The sequence below is a fragment of the Gouania willdenowi genome, chromosome 9, assembly GCF_900634775.1.
Source record: "Gouania willdenowi chromosome 9, fGouWil2.1, whole genome shotgun sequence".
Classification (NCBI taxonomy): Eukaryota; Metazoa; Chordata; class Actinopteri; order Blenniiformes; family Gobiesocidae; genus Gouania; species Gouania willdenowi.
The window spans coordinates 16275288-16294218 of NC_041052.1; the positions used below are offsets into that span (position 1 = coordinate 16275288).

The 18931-nt window shown below is 37.7% G+C and overlaps 1 protein-coding gene across 1 annotated transcript; it reads left to right on the plus strand.

Annotated features, from left to right (window-relative positions):
• Positions 1 to 4010: 4010 nt before the first annotated feature.
• On the plus strand, positions 4011 to 17189 carry vamp8 (vesicle-associated membrane protein 8 (endobrevin)). Its single transcript, XM_028457686.1, has 3 exons — positions 4011 to 4370; positions 13858 to 14016; positions 15408 to 17189. Exons 1-3 carry the CDS (start codon positions 4356 to 4358, stop codon positions 15594 to 15596), a joined length of 363 nt encoding a protein of 120 aa, XP_028313487.1. The 5' UTR covers positions 4011 to 4355; the 3' UTR covers positions 15597 to 17189.
• The last annotated feature ends 1742 nt before the right edge of the window (positions 17190 to 18931 follow it).

Genomic DNA, 18931 nt, shown 5'->3' on the forward strand with positions numbered 1-18931 from the left:
AACAGTACAACTTAAGAGCATTAAAAACACTGAAGATGATTAGTTTGGCTGCAGAAAACAGGTAGTGTGATTCATCTTTAATGGTTATAATAGTCTGCACTTGTACATATTTGCACTGCGTGTCTGGAATGTGAACCGCCTGCAGATGAATGAACGATTTCCCGCACAGCCACGTAAGGACTTTATTACATCACCACCTCGTTCCTGATTGGTTAGAGCTGAAACCGGTCGGACCGGAGGTGAATTTGCGAAACGTAAGATATTAGAGGAAGGCTCCGCCTTTCTTACCGTTGATTGGCCAGAACGACTGTTCTCCGATTGGCTATGGTAAGGTAGGGAGTGACGTCATTGGAAAGTGTGCGTTAAACTAGAATTTTCTTTCTTTTTTAAAATAACCATCTATAATAACTTGTGCATCGAGGAAAACCTTATGAAAAATAATTTTCTACACAGCGAGTGAGCTTTAAAATATTAACAATGACAGCGAAGATGTCATGAAATCATGAAAATACGGTTTAAATGTGTTACAACAAATATGAAAGAAAATCCCAGACAACATTATAAATGGTTTGTTTACATCTGAAAACAGAAGGTAAGTTTTAAATTTGTGTACTGTTTTAAGATTATTTGTTTTGTTCAGTATTTACTTTTAATTCATATTTTTTGGCTTAAAGATACCTGATAAAATCTGTGGGATTTTAAAGAATATCACAAGTATGTGTATGCAAAAACACCAGGAAATTTTTCTAAACTTTTCAGGTTAAAAAAAAAAATGTAATTTTAGTTTAATTTTGTCCATTCTTATTTTATGTATCATACAATGTATTATTTTTGATGAAATTAACTTATTTCTTAAAACATTTATTTACGGAAAGCTAAAACAGCTTCACAGACACACCTCAGTAGTCAGTACTATACCGCCCACAGGTGGAAAGATAGTTAACAACATTAAGGGAAATGGATTTCAAAACAAAAGCATGAAGAAGGATGAGGAAATATATCAAATGCACACATTTCATATTTTAAAGACAAACAGGCATTATAATGAGGTGGGAAAACGCTAACAAGAGAAACAACTAATATTATTTAACAGATATGATATGGTGCTAAACTCACTTCATACAACTATAGGTACAGTTTGATGCAAATTAAACAAAAACAAAAAAATGACATTACAGAATGTAAGCTGCTAGCAAAACTATTCAAAACTACACCATAGTGCAGTTACCATAGAGCTGCTTTGAAAAGATGCAAAACAGACAGTAAGACAACTAGGATGCAAAACAAAACAAGCACTAGGTAGATATAAAGAAGCCTATCTGAAGCAAAACAATGAAAAGACACAAAACTACTATAAACATCCACATAAACCACTTTACCAACCACAAAATAAGAATACAGGATTGTCACGGCAAATTTGCGGTTGACCTCATTTGGATACATGATATATTGCTCTGGTTGAATGATGGAGTCCAGGCGAGGCAAATAGAAAAATATAGGGAACTTGTAATATTAAAAAGCAAAGAACTTCAACCATTTGACCCTCTCTCATGGCAGTCTATTCACTGCGTCAAAACACAGAACAGCTGAAGGAGGAGAGAACCTCCAGAATGATGAAAATCAATACAGTGCTCAACTGGTTGCCTGTCTATCAACACAGAGCGAATATATATGTAAATGAAAATTTATATATATATATATATATATATATATATATATATAAAGGCAGCTTTACCTTAATACTCCGAATTGGTGTTTGAGGATCAACCGATGGTTCGTGGTCCAGTCTCTGTCCGAGGGGCAGACCACCGTGGGGCAGACTCGGAAGTCCCATGCCATAAAAAACTGGCTTTGGGGTTTTAAGTGCGTCCACTCTCCAGTGCTGGTCCACGGCAGAAGCCCCCCAGAGTAGAAGATGGATCCTGTTCGTGATCGCCAATTTGTCACGGCAAATTTGCGGTTGACCTCATTTGGAGACATGATTTATTGCTCTGGTTGAATGATGGAGTCCAGGCGAGGCATTGATGATTTTATAAAAAAAAAAGGTTTATTATAAAACTAAATAAAAAAAGAGTATAAAGATGGACAAAATTAGTGACCGCCCCGGGCGGACGTCCGATGACAAGAGTGGCCCACAGTTCTAACTCATCACGTACATTCCCCCTCAGTCCCCCTCCCTCCTCCCCCCAGGAGATAAAGAGGACAGGGTGAAAGAAGAGGGTGAAAAGAGACAGTTTCTTCTTTAGATCAAAACAACCAGTTCTCTGGTATCTCCTGATTGTCGTGAGTGTTGGAGGTGTGTGCGTGTATGGTGTTTGTGTGTATGAATGGATGTGTATTGGGTGTGTATGTGTGACTATGTGAGTGTGTGTAGGCATGTGAGTGTGTGATGCCACTGTGTCTGAGGGATAAGATGTGTTTTGGGAAGCTGACCTCGAGAAGTGAGCAGAAAACATGAGACAGCAGAAATGAAAAGTCTCAACTTAAAGCCTTAAAAAGAATAAGGTCTATGAGTAAATATGTTAATAAACATAACTAACAATTTTTGCCCTGACAGGATGTAAATCTATAAAACAAGCAGAACAACCACCAAACAAATATGAAGACAAAACTGCAAAGGATTACAAGTACTCAAGTTACGATTATTGAGTTGCTTTTATTGGTACTTGTACTTTTTGAGTATATTTCTAAATCAGTAATTTTACTTGTACTTAAGTACGTTTCAAAAGAAGTAAAGTAATTCATTACATTTCTACACCCAACTACTGAGTAAATAATTTTTTCTTTTGTGATTATTTTCTTTTGGTTTTATTGTCTATTGAGGGCAGATTGAACATTATCCATATGTTCTTAGTCGTGCCATTTCTGATCAACGCCCAGTCACTGCCTTTGGTTCAGGTTGTGGTTTCTACCAATTATGTTGTTACCTACATGGCACATTTGGCATGGCACTGTTTTAGAGTTTGTACATTTAGCTAGGGTGCCTGAGAATTATTATTAATATTATTTGTTTTTTAATTAAATTCATTGGTGTTATTTTATTATTTTTTTAAGAATTGGAAATTTTTATACAGAGGCCTTTGTAGAAAATACACTAATTCCAGTTCCAATTATGCAAGATTTGGTTTCTTCCTTTTTATGTTTATACATGAGATGTTTACTGTATTCAAGGAAGCCATGGCAATTATAATTATTTATTATTGTTACCAAAATGAACATGGATGACAGTAACTAGTTACTTTTAGTTTGAGTACTATCTAACTGAGTATTTTATGTATGACTTAAATGTATCAAGTAACAGCACATCTACATTTCAACAACCTGTGACAGTATGTTCATGCACTCAAAACATGCCCTCACCACACATAAGGTATATATAATAAAAATATACTAAATGAGTAAAATAAAACAAAAACACTAAACAATATCTATTCAAAAAGTACACAAAACGACAACACAAATGCACAAAAATATGCAAAAAGGCTCTAAAAACACACAACATGACTCTGAAAAACATACATTACAGAAAAATACACCAAACGACAACAAAAGTATGAAAATGACTCAAAATACACAAAACTAAATATTTATACAAAAAATACACAAAATGACAACAGAAATGCACAAAACTACACCAAAAATGATACAAATATGCACAGAATGACTCCAGAATCACACTGCAATAGCAACAAAAAGCAATAATTATCTAAAAAAAAGGCACAAAAGGACAACAGAAAGATACAAAAAAATACAGATCATGACTCCAAAAAACATGCATTATAGAAAAATACACCAAACAAAAAAAATATAAAAATGAATTAAAAAAAACCAACAACAAACACATTTATCATGCGCATGTCTCATAGAGTTAAATTATTTGCACCCACAAATATAGCCCTTTATAACACTACAGAGTACTGAGTATGTACACCTCTTTGTACATCCAACCTTCACACACATACTCATTTGGCCATAACTGACAACTCTACTAAAGCTCCTCCCACTATGTGAATACATACTGTACTAGTATCTAAGAATTTACCTGTCTGTGGTAATGCCAATGCTAGATATTTATATATATTTATGTATTATATAGCTCTGTCCCATTACTGTGTGCGTGCGTGTAAGTGTGTGTGCGCGCGCGTGTGTGTGTCAGCAGGAAGTCGCCTCGTTGTGTGTGAACACAAACTTTACAGCAGAGTTCGGACCGAGAGGAAACAACACAACCAGGAAGCACAAAGTCAGGAGGGAAACTATCGACTTTCTGCGTCCGAAAGCTTCTTTTTAAGGTGTTTAAAGTGTGTGTGGAGGGTTTGTCCTTCTCCCAAACCTCTGTACACTCGACCTCCGACAACATGAACCAAGACCCGGTGAGTTAAAGTGTCTTTCTCTCCTCCGTCTTCCTCCATTACACACCGCAGATCAACAGGTTCACCTCCACCTCAGCACCTGTCCGTGGTTCTCTTTCTACTGCTAGCTAGCTACTTATCTGTGTGGATAAGCCGTTAACTAATCACTAACTGTATTTTTAACAAGTTTTAGCGCTCAAACTTTGTCTAAAGACACCGACTGTTCCTCCATTGTGTGCCCCAATACTCCATCATTGTGCCGCCACCAGGTTATACAACATATAAAAGTTAAAAATAAAGTTAATATATAGCAGAAATAAATATATCCCTGACAAAATTGTGTTTTTAAAACGTTGGCTAGTTAGTCCTAATGTAGCAGGTTATGTTTTCTACTGTGGAATAATTTTCTAATCTTAAACCAAACACTTACTACGTTTGAGCTCATATTGACATAATTACTTACTTTACGTTAATACATTTACCTTTAACATACGTTTAATTGAAGTACAGGTAAACGAAATCAATGACGTCATTAGTCACATGATTATTTTTTTCACCTAGGCAACCATATAAATACTAACCAACATGTTCATTCTGATCGGAAAATACCACAAACATAAAGCAAAATTCTCAAAGTCAATAACCATAATAAAAGTCTTCTTAGCTGAAATAAACAATTATATAATCTCTGCCAAACATTCTACTAATAATAAAGCAATATTCTTTATAAATTGATACAGCGAATACGTCACTACAACTTCTATAGAGGGTTTTCACAGCGCGCCATCAACCCGGAAGTCGCCATTTTGGAGATAAGTAGTTGGTTCACAAACAGCACACAAATGAGCAAATCCCGAATTTTGAGAGGAAATGGTGAACTATTGTCGTGTTTTTGGCTGTACTAATCTATCAGACTGTGAAAAACGTGGAGTTTTATAGACTGCCAAAAGTCCTAACAGATCAGAGAAGAACAATGTCTGCATTTTATAGTCAGTAGTTCGACATCAGGAGAGCAGTGATATGAGACTAGCTCACCGTTGTTGCACCAGTTATTATTGGTGTATATGCAAACACCGCCCCCCTCATCTCCCGTCTTACATTTAAATCCAGCTTCAGGTAGTCCAGTTTGTTCTCCAGGGAGTGGACATTAGAACGCGGGATGGAAGGAAGTGGCGTTCTGAGGATTAGCTTTTAGCTTGGTTGCTAGCCCCGCTCAGCATCTCCGCTCCTGCTTCCGATCACACCGCTTACATCTCCTCCGCCGGCGGACACCGCTGGTATGAAGCTCCGCTGCTTCACAGGTCGCTGGATGTAGCCGGCGTAGCATTCCGAGGATCGAGGTCCAGAGTAGTCGCATCTAACAGACTATAACTGTTTGATTTGCCTAAATCTACGATTGCCTGGTGGTCGTATACTATTTAAGAGTAACTTCGCTGCAGGTTCACTGTGAAATTATTAGAACTGACTGAGTTATCTGCCGATATATATCTGTTGCGCGAGCCTCTGCAGCCGCAGTCTACTTGTATTTAGGATAAATTCTGGACAAACTACTGTATTTTTGTGTCTTTGTGCCTGGCTGTATGTCTTTTTCTGTCTTAGTGTGTCACATGTAAAATGTTAAAACTCATAAAGTTAAAAAAAAAGTTAGCTGAGATAAAAGGTGCAATACCATTATGCTTAATACCTGAAAATACAATCCATGGAGAGCAGAGGTGTATTCCATAAAGGAGGGTTAACAAACTCTGAGTCTATCCATAAACTCTGGGTCAACATACCCCGCGATGGGATACTCTGGGTATCGGATTCCATTACAGCTGGTATGAAGTGGGTCAATCAACCCTGAGTGTGAAAACCTTGGGTTACTGACGTGCACGCGCGCGATAAAAAGCCATCATCAATGGATCGAAGATGAGTCGAGCTGCCATGGCAACCACCCTGAAAATAGTGATTTATTCACCGTAATGGGTGAAATAAGCCGGTGTTTGAGGAATATGAGCCTGTCCTAAAGGTGCGTTCAGTCTTCAGTGACACGTAATTAGTCACACTTTTTGGTCGCTTCATCACTTTATTGCTTCAGTGACGTGACAAGAGGTGAATAATATGAATAAAATGTGTCTGAGGAGACGTGGCAGCAGCATAGGATGGCTGCATAGAGAGCCCTCCTGTTACACTGGATATTAAGACAGTAAATGCCGCTTGATATTGCATCATTTATATTGATTTTTAATGTAATGTCGCCAGAGTCATCTCAACATCTTAAAAGATGTCATAAAAAACACTGAAGCGGGACGCGAACCCACGACCCATCGCTTCCAAGAGCAGCGTCACAACTCACTGCGCCATCATAACTTCAAAGAGCCATGATCTACAGATTTACCTGTATAACAATATAAAACCATAATCGAGCCTTAAAAGTGGATTCATTTTAATGATCATCTCTTCCTTTATATTATCCACAGGTTTGTATTCAGGGAACTTTACTACAGACGTCAGTAGATGTTTTAATGCAGATCACCCTCTCAGTGACTTTCACTTAATGCTCTGTATCCACAATGTTATAAAGAAAACTACCGTTTGCACAAAAAAAAAAAAAAAACGTAAAACAACACAACATTAGTAATGATGTGAACACGTCTGTGGTGTGTGATGTTACTAATGTGTTTCAGAAAAAAGTGTTAAGGTTCATTAAAGTGGAGCCAGGTAGAAACCCAGGGTTTCTTTGATAAAACCTGCCAGCGACCAGGTTTAGTTCACGGACAATGTTGCCATGGTAACATACTCAGAGAAGAACATACTTCGCGTTTAGGAATGAGATACTCAGAGTTTCCCTCATTTGAGCCTGAACATACTCAGAGTTTGAACATAACCCGCTTTATGGAATACCCCTCGGGTGTTCTCAGCCAGAGGTGACAAAAAGTCGTTTTCATTATGTTCTACCCCAAATCTCAGATTTTCCTCTTTATTTAAGTTGTTTTAGCACTTTTCTCTACTTTTTTCTTCATATTGTTTTATTTGTTTCTACGGACAAAACTAGGATGTTGTGTTGGAGTTACTTCTGACGTGTCTCAAGCTGAGCTTTTGAGCAGTCAGTTGCACTGTTTGTAGACAAGACGCGATCGCACTACCCAACACATGTGAGTAGCAGATAGAGCGGTAGTCGAGTCAGGGAGGAGGACATTGAAGCCATTTATAGGGCAGAAAATCAGAGAAATAGCCATTATGGAGTGCTAACTCCAGCAGCCTGACGCACTACCAGCATCTAAGAGAAATAAAACAGAATGTTAATCCAAAAGTTAAGAAAATTAAACTTTTTCCATAATTACATGACCACCATTGGTTAAAAAGCTGGGTGTTACTTTTGAAAGGGCTTCAACTTTATCCTTCGTATAAAGAACAAAGCAGGTTTTTAATCATCTTAGTTTCAGAGCCATAGTTTCCCTGCTTTCCTCTGTGGCAAATACTGAGTTGTTGCATGTTAGTGTGTACACACATTACAACCAGTATTTATTAAAAAAAATACTGTTAATCACCAGCATTAAATATTACATACAGTGATCAGGAAGATTGACATGTTCATCACCATTTCCTAAGTTTAATATCGATCAGTATTTGGTCTAATTGAGTTATTTAAAGCAGTGTCTCTCAAATAAGGGTAGGTATACCCCTGCCTAGGGGTACACAATGGCACTACAGGGGGTACTTTAGAGAGAGAGAAAAATTAACAAATAAAAGCAATAAAATATGGGGTTTTAGATTTGTTTTTAGTTGAAAATAGCAATTATAACAATGATGATGGTCCTGGAAATTATCTTGATTAGAACCTGAACTGAAACTACAAGAGTCAGTCTTGGTCCCACATCAGGAGGGAGATGACCGCAAATTATAAAAACTATAGAAATAAATCTATTCAGGAGGCACTAAACTCTCTTTCATTCCACTTGTTTACAAAATGATTATTATTATTTTTTTTTTATTTTTTTTTTTTTTTGCTGTATTCTGAGCAAAATGTTGTAGTCAAATAAAAGGATTACTTGGATTCAGAAATAAGTGAATGGTGGTACTTGAGCCAAAACAGGTTTGAGAACCACTTATTTAAAGGATCCCTGTAGTAAATTTGAGTTGCATTGGCGTCCACCGTCCACGGGAGCAGATAGACAATCAGCGAAGGTGGAGTTACGTTGTTAGACTTTAAATGCCATAATCTACGTTGTTGGACTTTTAAATGCTTTTAATCCATAAGGATCCTTTTATTCTGTCCTACCTGTTGTTTAACTTAGTGATTTACAACTGACAGCAAGTCTATCCCTCCACGTTAAAGTGTATCTCCCATATTAAAGCACATGTATCCAGTAGATCACGTAGAACTCTGCTTAATTTGAGCAACTTTACTCCCTCATTCTTTTTTTTTTTTTTTTTTTTTTTTGTTTTTTTTTTTGTTATTTTTAAAGGATTTTTTTTGGCTCTAGTGGCCTTTATATGACAGTTGCTAGACAGGAAGGGGGTCAGAGAGAGCAGGGAATGACACGCAGGAAAGGGTCCCAGGCCGGGAATCGAACCTGGACCCGCTGCAGGTGAGGAACTACAGCCTCCATACATGGGGCGGGCGCTCTACCCACTGAGCTACACACCGCCCCTCATTCTCATTCTCATTCTTTAAGTTACAGTGGGTGCTGTAAATTTCAAGCTGCATTTTGGCTTTCTTTTGGCAGGTTCATAATACAGCTTTCAAAACTTATGTTACAGAAATGAGAAAAAATAATAATTAAAACTGTTCGATTGGTGCATTTGTACCAATCTAATATTCCCAAGAATGTATATTCGGCAAGAATCTCAAACTCCGCCTATGATTGCAAGCTCTATCAAAAGAAGACATATAATACTCTAGTTTGGTAACTAACTTTTAAAGTCCTTGTAGAGCAGCCAGGAGGATGTGGTCATCAATGAGACACGTTGGCCGCCATTTTGCTCACTTCAAATGCTTGTAGTTAGTGCTGCCAGTGGCTGTGCCGATGTGTACTACTCAGGTGGATTTTCCTCCTTCAAATCACTTCAATGTCCTGCCTACTAGTCCCCCAGTAAGTCCACTTTGTCTTCTATACTCACTGTTGCACAGGACGACCTCCATTAGTCTCTTATATAAACAGTGTCGCTGACTGCCGGCTGTGGCTGCTCCAACACACAACCAACGCTCTAATAACCAGCTTCATACCATGGCAGAAGTAGCTCCAACACACATCCTCGTTTTATCTGTAGTAATAAATCAAACAATGTTAGAGGAAATGGGTGGGACCTAATGTAAACAATGCAACACAATTAATGACTTGGCATCACATCCGGCCAAACGTTGGCGCTCCCAATGGATTGTATTTTAAGGTATAAAAATGTTCAAAACAAGTTCTTTATTACCTTTGTGTCATGTAATATCCCCATTTGTGAAATTTAATCTCATCCTGGGATAACAGAAGACAGTTTGTGTTCATCTTTTGTACCCTCCAATTCTTCCCTCTCCTTTATCAACAGTCTCTCAGTCCAATACATTTATCTTATTGATTAGTCTTCTTTTAACTGCATTGTTACCCAGAATCCCACTCTTCAAATGTTTATTGGTTTGATTTGAACTGATTAATTGTGGTTGTTTTCAGTGCACATCCCTCAATGTCAAGACAAATTATGATGCATGATTATTAGCACTGAACTTGGCATGTATTATGGTTTGTTTTCACTTTAACTGAGCCTCAGGTTAAAGAAAAATATCCACCAAACTTTTAAACACACTCGTTCTGTTCAGAGAGTCACCTGGGAACAGTCGCCAGTCCATCTCAGAGCTAACACCCACACACTTGTTCATTGACTCCTATCTACCAATGTAAACATGTTAATGGCTGGTGGTGGAAACACTGGGCTGGGACTCTTTGGTCTTGCCTATCCTCCCAACTGCCTCATATTTTAATTAAGCCTTTTTTTTTTTAACAATTTTTAACTTTTCAATACTGGACTGGCATCCAAAAGTCAGTTACAGACCAGTTCTAGTTCTAGTCTCAAGCACCTGCTTAGAACATTAACGTGAACTTTTATATTGAAGGCTAGTTATCTATCTAGCATAGTGCCACTGCTAACTGATCTTACTTTTAACTGTAGGGCCTGTAATGTAGTACTTTGTTTTATTAAAGGGGAGTTCAGTGTTTACTTTCTGAAAATATGTTGTAATTCTCTTTTAAATACACTTTTTATTATTTTGTTTGGAGACTGAAGAATTATTCAGGACATTGATTAATTATTTTCATAGAGTTATGTTGGTTGTAAAAGATGTGTACGACAAGTATATTTCACAAAGCTTGCATAAATTGGTAGCCACATCCACTCCTTCGATGAACTGTGACACTAATGATAACATAACTAACTATTATTGTTATTGTCAACAGAACAGTTGAGACTATTTTAGGCATGAGCTGAAGCTGTTCAACTAGTGATCATTCAAACTGGTGACACGTCACTACAGAAACAAGGCTCTAATGTTTCACATTCATTTGAACCGATTTGTTTAGTCATAACACAATGAAAAGACATTTCAGATTACAGCTATGCATTTCTTTTCAGTTACAATTTAAAACCAGTCACAAGATAATTAGATCATTAGTCAAACTGTAACACTCATAATTATAACTCCTATAGTTGATTAAAGTTCAACCTTAGTTAAAAAATGCAGGAGAAGGACGACGAGACGCATTTGAACTTTTTATTAGGCCGGGCTACCGGACTCAAAACACCACTTACTTTCTTCGTCTTGTTGTTGTTGTTGTTGTTGTGTAGTTAAAATAGCTACTCCTCTGTTGTTTGTGAACAGATCGGGCTGAAATTTGGGAGGTATAATCTATTGATGTATACGCAAGTTAGATTTCTCATTTATGTGCGAGTCAAATATAACGACGGTTGGTGGTATCGAATCATTGGCACATACCATTATATAAGTGTATTACCCCGTACGTGTCACGGGGGCCTCATTTTTCAAATTACTACTCCTCCGTTAGTTCTCATTAAATCAAAATGCAGTTTGGTATGAATATGATGAGGCACTCTGAGCCCTTTTTTTTAAATGGGGCCCGGGGGACCACCCCCCATTTACGGTAATTTCCAAATTTATGGGCACATAGTCGTGTGATATATCGTTTCAAAGGTAATTCAATGTAGATTACAATTATGCCTCACACAATTCGATTAGGGGCCCGTGGGTCCCCCCCCACTTTTTTTTGTGGTAATTTCCATTAAAGTGGTTTTCTCATTTGTTTGTGAGTCAAATATTGTGACAGTTGGTGGTACCTAATAATTGACACATACCAATATATGAATGGAGCCCATGAATCCATATGTGCCACGGGGGCCCCGGAGCCCCAATTTGAAATGACTACTCCTCCGTTAATGCTTGTCGAATTGGCCTGAAATTTGATATGGATATTCTATGAGCGGCTGTCAAGAGCCTCTCTGAGACCTTTTTGAAAGGGGTGCGGGACCTTTTCCTGTAATTTCTAAATTTATCGGAACATATGTATTTGTGTGATATATCGTTTCAAAGGCAATTTAACATAAATTAGGATTTTACGTTGCACATATTTATTTGTTTTACTCGATGGAACCGAGTTATTGGACTGAATTCTCGGGAACGTGGTACGTGCTATTCGGTGCGGAGACGTTCCGCGGGCTTGGCTGTAGTTCATCAGAACTTGTTTAGGAGGTCGTCCAGTTGTTTTGGGAACTATGTGCGCCAGATCACGCCATTAATTCACCATGCCCGCGCACAGTATGCAGATTGATCTGGATTAAAGAGTTGGATAGATCAGTTTTGTCTGTTTCTTTTGTTTGTGATATTTTTTATAGTTTGACCCTTTTGCTTCCAATTGTCCTGACTTCACTTTAGGTTATTTTTTAAATCCCTGGCATTTAAAATCTTGGGTGGGAAATGTAGTTTATGGTGAATGCAAACTTCAAAGCTGCATTTAGTGTTATTTCCAACTTTTTTGTAGTTCTATGGGGCTTTTTAAAATACTGAGAATAAGCATTGATAAAGAAAATAGAGGAAATGAGCGTTTGCTGCACACAGCATCACAAATATGTAGATTTGACGTCACTGTGACATTTTTAGTGCCCATGAAAGCCCCAAAGGATAAAATGTAATAAAAACAATAGTTTATTAGACAGAAGGGATAACAGTGTGACATTTGCAGTAAAATGTTGGTTTGATCAGAAATGGGCGAAGCTGGGTGATAGTCATCCGATGACACAGATAACCTGGTTTCCTTTTTCCTGGAGACGCTGTTGTTTACCGTTTGCTGCGGCCTCATGGGAAGTGACAGACGTGTGTTTGTGTTGGCTGTGGCTTTTAATAAAACCCACAATTACCGACACACAAAACTTAAAAATATATATATTTCTGGGGTCAGGAGGGAGTGAATTCCAGAGCCAGTAGTGTTAGACAATGTGAAGAAGGTCAGTAAGGCATTGGATAGTAAAGTTTTTTTTTTTTGAGGGAGTTGGAACAAGAGAGAATTACAATAATCCAGACAGGAGGTGACAAGACTGTAGGGTAGGGGTCCCCAGGAACTGAGTAACCTGTACAGACCACTGAAAGTGCCCTCAGACCTGTTCTAAGAGCAGTATTAACCAATGAGCTCTGTCTAAAATCTTATTTATTTACCAGGCTTCAAACTCACAAAGATAAATACAGATGATAGACAGTACCGTAGTCGGTGCTTTAGTAGAGTTAAATAAATATAGTAGCACTTCATATAGTTTTTGTATTAAATGAACCATCTTTAAATGTTTATCACAGACAGGATTTTGTTAATGAGAGGGAGAGATGGAAGATATGTTTACTTTGGATAATATAGAATATAGATTTATACTACCAGTCAAAATTTGGAGACACTTTCCCATACATTTTAAATTAAAAAGGTACGTCTGAACAGGTTATCTTGAGGTTCATGTATTTATTTCCATGAATGAAAACAGTCCCTACATTTTTACATATTTCCTTTCACCTACATTACATGTTTACATATGAAGCTCAATGTGTGTTATGGTGGAAAAAAAACAAAGAATCAGAAAAGGAATATGTAAAAACCAATGTATTATCATTTATTACATGCACTGAAGAGCCATGAAATGATGACCTGCAGTACAAACAAAGGTGGAAGGTAATGGGTATTGTGGCGGTTTTGATGAATGAGACGACTCTGTGTTATGTATGTTGCTCATAGCGGTAGTTGAAACGTAGCGGGGGTTCCTCTGGCAGAGACCTTGCTGACTGCTATTAGTGTACGATGGTATCTGGCCTGCTTCGGGCAATCAGACCAGAACTAACCAGGAGAGAGTTCTGTAATTAGATATCAATGGGGACTCTCAGGGGGGCTAATTGGGACCTTCAGAAGACCTAATGGGGGCTTGAAGGTGGATTAACTGGGATTTAATGGCTAGACTAATGGGTAGCTTTAATGACTGCTCTGCCTCAATACAGGAGCTGGGCGGGGTGGAGATAGCACCGGACAAGGTGCAGACCTTAAAGGACCAGGTGGATGGAGTGAAGAACATCATGACGGAGAACGTAGACCGCATCCTGGCTCGAGGAGAGCGGCTAGACGACCTCATGGGCAAGTCGGAGGATCTGCAGGCGGGGGTGAGTGGATTTCATGGAGAAACCAGTTTAGTGACTCTGACGGAGATTCGACAGAGCATGAAGAAGCTGCACCTTACTTGTACTTTGACTTTTGATATCTAAGTATCAACATACCAACCACTTTAAAGGTGAAGTGAAACATTCCGACACGTATCCCTGATTAAGTCTATTAAGGTCTTTGTTATACAAGTAGATATTTCATTTATATTACTTGTTCAAGTGTGTTGTTATGGTTGTCTACAGGTAAAGAACAATGTCCCCTCCCACCAGTGATGTCACACACAAAATTGCGGTTCGCAGGCCCACATCGCTCCTAATTTACAAACAACAAAATCCTGATGCTTTATTACCAATTAATCAAAAATAAATACACGTGTCAAAGTTTTTTTGTTGTTGTTGGCTTTTGTTTTGTTTTTGATTTAAGTAATTTTGACCCTATTTATCAGCTTGAAATGATAAGTCATCCTTTATTAAGTAAGAATACTACGTTACTGTACTTAAGTAGTGTTTTTTGGTATCTATACTTGAGTATTTTTTTTGGAAACTTTTTACTTTTACTCCTTACTTTTTAAAACAAATGTCTGTACTTTCTACTCCTTACATTTAAAAAATGAGCTTGTTACTTTTAAGACCTTTGAAGATGACGCCACAACGTAAAAAAAACCACAATTTTGGGTTTTTTAGCTTTTTTCGGTTAGGCAGGTCCCTTAGTTTTAATAATTAATAGTTTTAAGTTTTAAAAAATGTCAAACTCAAAGCTGCTCTGGGTTTAATTGAGTATTTGTATTTTTTTTTTCTAAAAACATTTTTTTAATAAAAAGATATGGAATTTGCTGTTTTATTATTGAAGGGTGACTTGTTTTACTTTATATTTTTTTACTTAAGTACATTTAGTAGCACATACTTTTTTACTTTTTCTCAAGTAAGGGAGCAACTTCAATACTTTTACCAGACTCATTTTTTATTTAAGTATCTATACTTTTACTTGAGTACTGAAGACTAGTACTTTTGCCACCTCAGTCTTTAAAATTTGACCCTGTTCAGCCAGCGCTGCTACATGCTAAGCTAACCAAAACACATGGGACTGGTCATTGGTACAGAGTTCCCTCACAGTGATGGAGAAAGACAGCACATTTAATGTCTGCAATACGTGGAACACAAAGATTCCTCTTCAAGTTTCCTTGAGATACATTTGTTAGCGCAATATGAAAACAGCCACTGCACAGGGGAGGGAAAAACATTTTTCATTGCAGTACACATCTGTACAGCCTTAATGGCTTTTTTGGGTTTTGTGCATTAAGTCGTTTAACTTTGGCAGGAGCAGATCTCCTCCTTTATCCGCCTGTGCACCAGTTCACCGGCTCTCCTTGCTGTCCCACTTCCACTTTCAGGCTCAGCACTTCAAGCAGACGTCTCAGAAAGTGGCCCGAGCCTACTGGTGGAAGAACGTCAAGCTGATCGTGGTCATTGTGGTGGTCGTCCTCGTCATCGTCCTCATCATCATCCTGCTGGCCACGGGGGTCATTCCCACCAGCTCGCCCCTGCCTCCCATCAAACCAATACCCACCACAAAACCATAAACACACACACATATGTACAGACTGACTCGTTACTCCTAATATATACTGCACAATAATATATTAATCACTAGTGTTGGGAGGAATGTGGGCTAACGCATCTTGGAGGTAAAAAGACACCATTGACTTTTGTTGATTTGTTCCATTCTACTTAATCTACTTCTATAATCTGACATTCATTAAAGTAGCAGGGTTTGCCCACCAGGTGGCGCCCACACTGATTACAATGGTGTAATAAGGGGTGTCTGTTTCAGGTTTTTCTCTATTTTTTCATTTTGAGGCATTTTAACGACACGTTAGCTTTTCTAACCCCTTCATTTCTACTGCAGCTCCTGGGTTTTATGAATTTAAACTAAATCTCTCACAGAGAACCAGCTCATCGTCAAAGCAACCAACAATCGCCTCGTCCCAACAAACATGAATTCACACGTTTGTAGGAAGTGTCAAGATTTAGTGTGGTTTGCTGAAAGTTTTTGTTTGTCTTCTTTATATGAAGGAAATCTGCATTGATTGTATGTATCGACAAAGCACTGCTCGTGCTCAGTTCGGATGTTTGTTGGGGTCCAATGTAAAAAAAAAATTATTTTATTCACGGAAGAAAATATCGAGTGTGTGTGTGAGGACCCTTAACACGTACGTCAGACTTGAAACTGATGTGAAGACGGTTTGAGAAACCAAAATGTGGAGGTGGAAGGTCCTCAGAGGAGAAGACAAACAGTTCAGGGACTCGTTCTGTGCGTCTGTCTCCCATTGAGCATATCTACCCCCGCCTGTGTGTATGTGCTAACCCTCAGTTTAATGTGTACAGGTGTCCTGTCTGTGTGTATTTGTCTACGCACACGTGTGTATGTATGTCAACATACACATTTGCATCTATGTGCGTGCTTCTGTTTGTTAGTGTGATTTTTGTTTGTCCTTTGTGTGAGAATGCTAGCATTTGTCATTCTGAGAGTACCCATAAAGGCGGTCAGTCCCACTGATGGTCTCCATCAGTTCCCACGGATGGTTTACATCAACCCCCCACCCCCAAATGTCCCATGTGTACCCCTCAGTCCATCTGAGGGTCCCCTTTAGTCCCCATGAATGTCAGCTGCAGAAATAAAGCCCTGCTGTGGAGGCCTTTTGTTCCCAGCTGTGTCTCCTGTCTGCTCTGTCCTGCTGTTACAATTTAACTCTGCAGAAGTCAAACTTCCAGCGAGGACGTGTAAATAGTCACAATCTCCTCTGATTGTACATTTGCTACAGCTGGTATCCTGTGTTAATAAAAGAGGCTTCTCTGAATGTAATGCTCTATTTTATTATTTTTAACCCATTAATCAGTAAATTAATGTAGAGTTACTCCACTGGTACATGTTATATAGTTGTGTAAATCTGTCTTAGGAGCTTAGAGGTAGTATTGATGTCTTGATGCAGTAGTATTTATGTTCTATTTGATGGTTTTTTCTTGCTAACAAACCTTCTGAAACAGCCGCAGAACTAAACTTGAGCTCAGCAACGTATTTGCAAACTACCTGAATGTTCTTTGTCTTTTTTTGAGGGTTTATGGCAATTAAGGGTTTCATTGTCTAGAATAAAAATAAATGGTGTAACTATTAACCAAGCTGTGTTGTGTTTATTTAGTGGCCACAGGGTGGCAGAGTTGAACTTTCCTTCTTTATAAATAACTAAAAAAAAACCATAATGTGATGTTCACACACTTCCACTGGGACATAATCACAATCCTCAACTCAGGGATCACTTTCAGGCTCCCTGTTGTCTACTGCATGTAACGGATCAGCTCCCACAGTCAGAGGGACTATTGGCTTTCAAAATAAAAGTTGTGGGAAGAGAGCCAGAGTCACATTGGTCTTCTTTCTACTGTTATTGTAACCCTCCACAAATCTAACCACATAAAAAAATATATATATTAGATAAAACTTTCCTCTTCAGGTTACTCCAATGTCCTCTGACATTGGAAAACCATGTAGGCTAGTTTCTTATGTCAGGTGTGCTCAAGTCCAGTCCTGCATGTTTCAGACCTGCTCAAACCTGAAACTAATGATAGTGTCATCATACAAAAAGCCTACTCTCTACAATCAGGTGTATACTGCATTTATATTTAACAGACATTTTCAGCACAAATGTAAATATCTTTAAAACCCTTCAACATTTGTCCCAAGCTATCCTGAAACAGAACATTTAGACATGCTAATATTGTTTGAAAAAGAACATGTACATACAGTATCTTAAGCCTGTTGTGATGTGATTTTGCTTTGATTTTAGACTGAATTGTCTGTTTTTGTGTTAAATTTGTACAGTGGCAGTTTTTAATGATTTAAATAGGAAAAAGTGGTCTTATGTTATTTGTTTGTTTTTTTTTATATTCCTATTGAGTAGTAATATTACATATATACAGTATAATATATACTATACTCAGAGTGATTATGTGTACAGTTCCAGAGGTAAATTAATGTAATAGCATGCGGTTTTTTTCCCCCTGGAGTTTAGGACATGTTTTTGTTTTCAAGCATTGTAGGTGTCACATTACTTCTGTTTATGAAATAATGGAAACACCCTGATTTGTTTAGAGAACAAAATAAAGACAACGTCACTGTTTCGTCACTGTTTTGCAACTGGGATGCAACCTGACTAAAACAGGATTTTCCCCTTCAGCTTCCCCAAAGGTCATGATGCCCCTTCTTCACTTCTGGGTTTTGGATGAAAATGCTCAGAATAATGTGAAGGTGAAAAAATGAATCCGAATAAACAGGAGTAAATGACAGAGGACAGTTTGAAATGATTCACTAAAGGAGGGGTAGCTTTTAAAGCTGAGATCACACATTGATGCTACATAAGATTAGACATGTTAGGGCTTGGTAACTCCTTTTCTGATGGCTTTTGAAAAAATAAACATGTGCTTTAGCAACTTTGTGAATTCTGCTCATTGTTTGCCTCACAGCAAATTAATAACAACCTATTTTTCTCTCTAATTGTTGCATTCCATTCATGTAAAGTACTTTGAGTTGGTTCATGTATGAAATACACGGGGAAAAAACTTCAAGTATGAAGATTCGAATATGTCAAAAATATCAAGAAAAAGAAAATCAAATGCACAAAAATAAAAACAATAACCAAACTATTACATAAAAATAAAAAATAAACTGCAAAAGTAAAAGTAATTGAGCATTAGAAAATTAATTCAAAAACAAAAAACAATAGAAAAATATGATAAATATACAGAAAATGCATAATATTCTTTATATATACATGATAATACTGTTTACGTAAAAAATTCAATCAATCCAAAAATAACAGAATGCACTATCTACATCATTGAAGTCAACTTTTAAAAACTTAAA

Bases quoted from the DNA above. Each gene is read 5' to 3' on its own strand.
- vamp8 (XM_028457686.1), top strand. The intron at 14,017-15,407 runs GTGAGTGGATTT...TTCCACTTTCAG, and splicing joins CGGAGGATCTGCAGGCGGGG to GCTCAGCACTTCAAGCAGAC.